The sequence below is a fragment of the Sitophilus oryzae genome, unplaced genomic scaffold (genome assembly GCF_002938485.1).
Source record: "Sitophilus oryzae breed Bouriz unplaced genomic scaffold, Soryzae_2.0 scaffold_497_pilon_pilon, whole genome shotgun sequence".
NCBI lineage: Eukaryota > Metazoa > Arthropoda > Insecta > Coleoptera > Curculionidae > Sitophilus > Sitophilus oryzae.
The window spans coordinates 1413710-1423385 of NW_022147081.1; the positions used below are offsets into that span (position 1 = coordinate 1413710).

At 33.7% G+C, this 9676-nt stretch overlaps 1 protein-coding gene across 1 annotated transcript; it reads left to right on the forward strand.

Moving 5' to 3' along the window:
• The first annotated feature begins 2341 nt into the window (after nt 1–2341).
• Nucleotides 2342–2740, forward strand: LOC115886806. The gene has a single exon (XM_030906098.1). The coding sequence runs from the start codon at nt 2342–2344 to the stop codon at nt 2738–2740; it is 399 nt and encodes a 132-aa protein (XP_030761958.1).
• Nucleotides 2741–9676: the final 6936 nt, after the last annotated feature.

Here is a 9676-nt window from a genome sequence, read left to right on the forward strand (position 1 = left end):
GTATCTTGTGCTGCAAATTAAACTACTTTTTTATGCCCACACTGATAAAAAAGATAGACTTGAACTAAAGTCGTCATCGTTCTTGAAAAAAAAAAATAGTGGCAAGAGAATTTATTTTAGCGTAAAAGAAAATATTTTGCCTGAAGAAAGACTCTCTTAACTCAAGAAAACTGGTACTCTTGAAAAATTCGAAAATTGCTCTTGAATCTATTTTCATTCAACCAAGTGCAAGTTACTTTGTTTTAAGATAAAAAGAAAAATACGCTAGGAAGTATTTTATTCAAGAAACATGGCCATTTTTCCAATAGCTAAATACTCTTTTGATGAAAAATAATAACGACACGCAAAGACGATGACGAAGAACGGTATACAATCAGTCGGCAGTCCGATCAGTCGTACGTCGCATTTCATAGGTCGCACATTATAGTACGTACGCGTTTTGTTGCTTGGAATTTTCTACTTGGAATTTAGCATAATTTGCTTTTTAAACGCATATCGTATAACAAATTAGCGATCGTTATTAACATGCATTTGTCATTTTTTATGGACAAATTTTAGGATATATGGATTCTTTAAAGGAGTTTCTCAAAAAATGGAAATTAGAGCATTTATTTGCTATATTTGAAGGTAAGAGACATTTACATAATGCACCTGTTTACGTAATGCATGCGTGACTATAGATAGAATAAGAATATAGGTATCAATTTTGTTATGCAAATAATTACAAAAATTTTAGAATTTCAAGTCGTCGTATTAAAAAATTCAAAATGTTACCAAAACTTATAATTTTAATAATTTATTTGCTTTACTTTGATTAATCCTGATGTAACATTTTTTTTGTAACGTCGTTCTTGGCCCTATCCTTAGCCCTATTACCTGTAAAAGCGCCAATCTTTTGGGTCAAAGTCATATTCATTTCGACTGAGAGATCCTTTTTTTCAGTGCATAATTTATAAATTACCCTCGAAATTACCATAACCGGGGTATGGGATCCGAATTTGAGATTCGGATTTCAGATGCGATTTTAAGATCCGAATCTCAGATCCGAATCTCAGATCCGAATCTCGGATCTAGATCCGAATCGCATATTCAAATCCGGATACGGATAAATCCGGATCCGGATTTTTTTAAAGGATCCCCGATCCGTTTAAAAACTCGGATCCGTACAGCACTAGTTGTCATCAAACAGGATATGAGTTATGTTATACTTAGACCTGCGTTTCGCTAACCATGTTACAATTTTTATTACCATCAGCAGATGATTAAAACTCGAAAGCTTAAGGTGGAACCTGTTTCAGCAATGACCACTCAACCTAGGGTTAGGTTAAATGTTATACAACAAATTTAAACATTTTTGCCAAAATTTTATTTAGTCAGGTTTATAAGCTTTATTGTCAATTTCGATATGATTGATGACGTCCATCGGAAAATGTTTTGCTATTACCGTATTTGACTTCAATTTTTTTGTATGTATAAATTTGACTTTTAAATCTTACTTTTTACGCAACACATAATAATGTTTCCAATAAGAATTGTAAATATTGGGTAATATATACACAAGCATGAAACTCTTTATGGGTATTTTGAAGGAGAGACTTGAAACACAAATAACAAACAAGGAAGAACAACAAGGCTTCAGACGAAACAGATCCACGACCGATGCCATATTCATTATCAAACAACTAAAAGAAAAGTCAATTGAATTTAATACACCAGCATACGTCTGCTTCATCGACCTCACCAAGGCATTTGATAGGGTGCGCCTTTACGACATCGTCAATATACTAATGGCGAGAGAGCGCCAGACACCATTGTAAGAGCGATCCACAACCTAAACATGAACAACAGGACTAGAGTAAAGGCAGGAGACACTTATACGGAAGAGATACCGACACCAGGAGGCATCAGACAAGGTGACAGCCTTAGCCCATTTTTGTTCAATCTCTTAATGGACAGAATTATAGAGGAAGTATCATCACTAAATATAGGATACCGAATGGGACAGAAAAGAATCAGCATGGTATGCTACGCCGATGACGCAGCCATTTTCGCGGAAACGGAGGACGACCTGCAGAAACAGCTTTACAGATTCTACCAGGTCAGTCAAGCGATGAATATGACCATATCTACAGAAAAAACGAAAAGCATAACCTTTGCTAAAGACCCCGTGAGATGTAAGTTGGTAGTTCAGGACAAAATCATCGAGCAAGTCTCACAATTCAAATACCTGGGTATGGATCTGTCGAGCCACCATGATCCAGCGAAGGACTTAAGAAGCCAGATCAACAAAGCGACTGCCATGTCGGGCTGCTTAAGGCAAACAATATGGGCGAACTAATACATGAGATGGGATAGCAAGGTAAAGATATACAAGACTTGTATCAGACCAATCATGACATACGGAATAGAAACCAGAGAGGAAACCAACAAAACGAAGAGCATGCTTCGAGTAGCCGAGATGAAAACGCTCAGGACAATAATGGGAAAAACAAGAAGAGACCGAATTAAGAACACCGACATCAGGGAACAATGTGAGGTGCAAGACATAGTAAGGTGGGGCAGACAAAGAAAAAGAGGTTGGTACGCCCACGTGAGAAGAATGGATGAGAGAGGACTGCCACGAATTGCATTAGAAGGGAAACCAACAGGGAAAAGAGAACCTGGAAGACCACCTAAGAGATGGAAGGACAGCTGGCAGTCCACCTCCCAAGAACTGTTACAGAGGACCCATCAAAATTAACAGATCGCGAGATCTTAAAAATGAATAAGAAGAAGAAGAAGAAGAAGGGTAATATATAAGTTTTAGAAGTGTTTAGGTATTTAAAACAATAGTTTAGAATAAAATTGCGTTTCCGTTCCTATGCTTGATATATTCTTTGGTTATTCACGGTTATACCCAACATTTTAATGATTCTACAGGTCTGTTAATCTTATATTTTATAAGTTTTCAATGTAAAAAGCAAATAACCCTATTCTCTTCACAAAACAGCTTATTTAAAATTTGAACCAGCTTGAGAAAATGACTGGAATATTTTCTTTACATCTCTTTCTGAAAATAATAATCCCAGTATAAAACACGAACCTGACTGCTCACCAAAATGCTTCAATAAAATTTAGGAATAACTTTATTAAGTAATAAGAAGGCAGGAATATAGAAGGGTATGGAACAGAAGTCCAAAAGGAAGTAATAATTATATTTCTTTGCTCGGTTTATATTTTAATGCAAATGAGCCATGCTGACTTAATTATACATTAGCTATTGAGACTTTCTCTGTCAAAATGCTGGAATTTCATTCATTTACTAGATTTTTGCAAAAAATAGCCAATAGCAGTACACAAAAAGAAAACACATTAGCAGTACACAAAAAGATAAGCCTCAAATGTATTGAATTGAGAAATACCGATATTAAGCTTTCGTTATTAGTGCTTCCCTTTTAACGTAAATTATATTTACGTTAAAAAAAACACATATTATGTGCGTGGGGTATTCTAATACCCCAATTAATTTGAAATAAGAGATTTAAACAAAAATTGGATGTCATATTAGTAAGTATGCAAGACATATCCATTTATTTGGATTATAACAATAACTGTAAACCTTGAAAAATTTGTAAATTGTAACAATATACAGGGTGAGTCTTAAATAAGTGCAAATATTTTAAGGGTAGTATATTTCGACTCCAGAAACACACGTCTATGAGTTTTTGTGCGAAGAAATATTTTAAATTTGGAATGGGAATGAATGGGAATTTTTTGAAAAAAAAAATTGGATTTTTTTAGCTTTTAGCTATATATTAATTCAAAAAAGTCCAATAGGTAATTCACCACTTGTACTGTAAGAAAATCTACAAAATAAAATAATTATTTTTTGTAAACACCGCTGCGTTAATTCAATGGAGATCAACTTGTATTGCATTTTATAATAAACAAATTGGCCCAATTGGCAAAAAATTGCATAAAGAATAAAAATAAGTAAATTAATAAAAAAATAAATAAAGGTATTGCTGAGGCATATCTAGAAGTTAGTAATGCATGGCTATCGCTTCTTTGATTTTAATGAACATAACATAAATAAACATAAGTAAAAATTAAAAACGGATAAAAAATAATTATATGCAGAAAGTTTAAGGCATTTTGGTTTTTAATTGTTTTGATCTAACAAATATATATAATGATTGATTGCCACGCCCTTTCCAATTCGAAGTTCAATAAAACACAAGTTTACTTAATGCAGTATGAGTTACATAGAGGCCACTAGCTTTTTAATTTTAACAGCCTAGTGGTCGGGGTTCAAAAATATTAATAAAAGGGCGCCACGAGATTATACTCTATAAACTCGGAAATAAAGATGTAACTATTAAGTAGACTTCAACACTAACCTCGAACTGTTGAGTGCAACTTCAAATATTACTGTAATTCGTTAAACTTAAGTGACTCTAACTTAACTATGAGACTAGACTGCAAATAATACTACTAAAAATGTTTAAGTAATTTATTAAAATATTAAAAGTTAATATTTATAAAAAAAAATGAATGAAAGGTAGATTGAAATATGTTAAGAAATTTTAAATCGTTAAGAATTACTAATTACGAATGCAAAATGAAAAATGTTTTAAGCTATACTAAAACTAAGACGTCATCCCCCTTAACTAAAACTAAGTATGCTCTAAGGGCGGAATAGAAATATCAAACTAAATCTAACTAATATCTAAACGATCTTACTCTAACGTAATGTCTTGACAAGTACTTGCAAACTACTGAAACTTCCTCCGGCTTAGCTATAGTGCATAGCTACAGGGTGGCTACGACGGTGTAGAGCAGCTCGATGCAATGTCACTGGAGCCCGTCAGCAAATGTACAGGCAGGTGTAGGACTTCAAATGGCGAACACAAAAAACCCTAAATAACATTGGTTGTCTTAGAAAAGAGCTTCAATTATAGAACAAGGACTAGCACAACGTGTAGGAGTTAATAAAGGTAATAAAGAAGGACTAATCAAATCTGAACTTTACGCAACGAGGGGAACTGAACTCAACGAGGGTTTATGATGTCCAACGGGTAACTCTACACACGGGCAACAGTAACGGATGGAATTCTGGACTGTTCTGTGCTGTACGGTCTGGATCGGTCTTCTTGCTCTATAATTACGAACAACCAAATAAGACTTAAGAAAGATAACACTCAACTAATCTTTCTACACCACGTGGGCGTGGAAAAGTCGAAAACCAGTCAACAATACGAATAAAAATCAGTTGAGCATTGACTTAGAATAGGCAGAAGAATTATGGCATACCTTGGAACTATTCGGGGACTTCTTGGGCATGTGGAATCGGGATATCGGTCGGAAAAATTTGGCTATTTAATCCCTTACGGAAATTGGTCGGCGGTCCATAAAAATCATCAAAATCCAACCACGTCTCTGACCAAAGGTGTTTCGGAAGCCTTAATCCTTTTTTACGAAGACCTGCTATTCGCCAATAGAGAATGCTTTACGAAACGGCAGCCAGTTCTTCACGACGATATTCTCGGTCGGGGAGTACACAAGAAGTGATGCAAGGATTCGATTTCCTTCACAAAATCAGATTTCAACCGGAAATCTCCCTCCAGGATATAGATAGAGAACTATATATCTTGACTAGCCCAACTCACAAAAAGGCATAAATAAAAAATAATGTTTTCTTCTCAGCCATATTCCATATCCGGTCAATGAACGAACTAAACTCAGAAATTCCACAATTAAAAGAACGAATTGCACACTGCGATCCACATCAAAAATAACCAATTTAACTACGAAATTTTATCTGATAATTATAAAATTTCAATAACCAAAACAAAGGATAAATAAATCTGATCTGAACATCTGATTTGATCTGACAGTGACAAGTGAAGGAGTTGATGATCAAAGATATAGAGAGATGGACAAAAAGCCTACTACTGGGCCAGTGACAATGTGGAGCTGAAGCCAGTATAATATCGCGGTGTATATTCGGTTGCATAATGGTAAAATACTAAATAAAATAATATTTAACAATAAAATTATAGTAAACATGATGCAAAAATAATAGTTATTTGCGATAATTTATGAGCTTGCACACAGAGGTCGTTGCGAGAAAATTTGACTGTTACAACGTGTATAAAATATATGTGTATGCATTTAATGGAATCTATTTATGCTGTAAATAATTTCAGTTTAAAAGTAATCTAAATAAAATCGTTTACTGTTCCTTCGTGGCAATGTTGGCGGTTTGTGGGAATAAGGGCCTTGTTGAGTGTCGACCGTGCATGGGCAAATATCTTAGCTCGCAAAAAGGGCAAACAAAAACAATAAATAGAATTATGATAATTGTTAGTTCCCAGTAGTTAATATGCAGAAAAAAAAATCGTGGGTGTTTGGGAAGGCTTGAAAGGAAACAATGTTTTTGCGACGTTTCGCGACTTTATTGTCGCTTCTTCAGGCACCAAAACATATATTAATCCACATTATGCCTACAAACATTCATGGCGACTCCAACCGCCAACACTAAGACACATACAGACGAATCGAACAGAAACTTAACAGGTCGATATACTCCAATGCTCGGTTTGTGTCGTACTGACACAAATTTTTATAAAAATTTCTTCACACTAAATGAATTCCGAGGTTTGTATCCCATAAGGACTTAAAGCACTCCATAGTAACTAAAACTGTGACATGAGAATTTTATATATTCGGGAATTTACAATTAACAACAAAAAAATATGCAGATCTGAAGAAATATTTTTTATATTTCCACAATAGAAATTATTTGAACCCATAAACGTTTTATTTTAAGAACGTTATTTCCATAATTTTACCAAAATATACTGCGTTCAACCCTTTTATAAATAATAAACTGTTAAGAAACACAAATCTGAATATTCATCAAAAGATTCCGAGGTAAATTCGGAATAACTTTATTACACAATGGAAGAAAGGGTAGGAAACCCGAAGGGAGCTATAATTGGTTTCCTTTTTTTACGCGGTTTTATATTTTTATGGAAATGAGCCCCACTGACCTAATTGTCATTCACCCACCACGGTTTTCTCGGCTGTAATGCCGGAATTACATTCATTTCTCCGGTTTTTTTTTCACTGGATTTGCTGTGAGAAACAAAAGCATAGAAAGTATTTTTTAATTCTCTGGATCATTATAAATATCTGAAATTAATTTGATTAAAATTTTAAAGTCTTTATTCATTTGATTGTATAATTTTATTTATTTCTTACTGAATTAACAAACAAAATTATTTTGTTTTTAAAAGCAACTGAACGAATTCTTTATATTCCTTTTGGTGAATGGATTCATCTTTGGGTGAAAGTAAACGATTGTTTTGCTTCTTCAGCTTTTTTTAATATTTCCTCCATTTTAATGGAAACGTACCCGAACATGCGCGCAATTCGTGCAAAAGGCGCTTTTTTGACAAAAAAATGAGCTCCATTTAGAACAACCGACAATTTATAAATAGGTAATTTAATACAATAGTAACCTCGCAACAAAAAAAGTTTCTACCACCAGCGGTAATACAAATAGGTATACCGGAAGATTAACAAATGCAATATTTGTGTCATTTTAAAGTGGGACAAAAATATACTAAATTCGGTAAGAAATCAAATGATCTATAGTTCATACCAGATAAACTTTTAGTCACGTGATTATGCTTGACCGGCCCAGCGTTTCCCACTTTTACATATTTTTTTTAATCAATTCTAGAAAACAAAAATAAAATAATTATAAATATATAATCAGTTATTCTTTACATCAACAAAACTCACCTCCTTAACAGCACTTAAGGGATATAAAGGGTCATTACCGTTTGAAATATTCTAATAAGTTTACGTTTAGTTTATTACGACTATTAAGCTATCTTGTACAGTTCGCACTAAAAGAGGTTCTAAAACGAACAATGTGGGACTGCAAGGTCTGCTAATAAACATTTTTAAGCTGAAAGTATCACATCGCTATTTATTTAAACCAAAAACTCTTCTTCTTCTTGTTTTATGATGGCTCTGCTACAAGGCAACAGCGAGTTCAATTTGAGAGTGACCAAGATGTTGACTGGCTCTAAACCATATCAAGGCCACTGATTCCTATCTGATTAAATATATAATGGGTAACTGTTAATATAACTAACTTCTATGTAGGTAACCTGTGACTGTAAAATGTTATTATTATTATTTACTAAATATAAACTCACATGCAAAAAAACCGGCCACTAAAAACTATATTCTGTGAAATGAATAACTTTGAATTTGACAGTTCCCGCGGGCTTTTTTAGTGTTTATTTTATTAGGTTCGCAACTTGCGGCCATGCTGACGCAATGCCGTCTCTAATAGAACAGCCTTTGAGCGAGATTTATGACGTCACGCTAGTTAGATACTACGGATTAATAAATATGTTGTAGAATACATGAAAAACATAATTATTCCTCGTATTTTTGGTTTGTATTTGAAAACCAAACTTTGATTTTAAAATACAAACCAAAAATACGAGGAATAGTTATGTTTTCCATGTATTCTACAACATATTTATTAATCCGTAGTATATATAACTAGCCTGACGTCATAAATCTCGCTCCGAGGCTGTTCTATTAGAGACGGCATTGGTCTGATATTTAGAAATGTCAAAAGCTGATGACATTTTTCTTTTGACAATTATGACATTTCGTGTTGATTTTTGGAAGAAGAGGAAGAACTGTCACTTGTTTTATTATTTTCCTTTTCTATTTCACGAAAGTAAAAAGAGTTACCAATCTGATTCGTTCAGGCACTCAATTTAAAGAATATCAGTAACTTTTTTGATAGAGGGATTTTATATTTGCCGCGTTGGTAAGAAATAACGGTCAAAATTCAAAGTTATTCATTTTATAGACTATAGATACAATTTCAAAGTTGGATTTCTCGCGAACTACTCATTAGATTTTGATGATTTTTTTTTATATTGTAAATTAATTTCTTTTTAACGGATGCTAAGCATATACAGGTCACAACAATAAGACGAAGTTTTTTGCCCGAACTTTGTAACACCCTGTAGGCCGCAGCAGCGGTAATAGCTATTGCTAAATTAAATCACATTGTAGCCTCATCTTTTGCGAGCAGTTTGTTTTTTTAATCACCACATTATCTATTTTTGTATTGGAGATACGCTGTTTTAAAACGAACGGACTAGTTTTAGTGGCCGGTTTTTTTTGCCGGTCAGTGTATAAATGACGTGCTGAAAAGAAGATTATATCACAAACAGGGGCGGATACAGGAATTTATTTTAGGGGGGAGCCCAAAATAAAAAGTAATGTAGAATATGCTTTTTAGGGCGCCATTTTTAACCCAAAAGCCTAATATTTAACACAATTTACAGGTTTTCGGGGGGGCCCGGGCCCCATGGGCCCCCCTTCTGTATCCGCCACTGATCACAAACAAAGGCACACAAACAGACTGCATTCGGAAACTGAAACAAAAAGAAAATAAAAAAATAGAAAGTTGAGTATTATAATTTAATTCTATTAATGTTTAAAAATATCATAATAGTTTCTATTAATTTTTCACTTGGCTTAGACAAAACTGTAAATATTGATAGTGGGGTAGGAAAATTAATTTCAATAAATTTTTGATATACATCCAAATTAAACAAAAAATTTATAGGGCATTCTAAAAAGATATGAT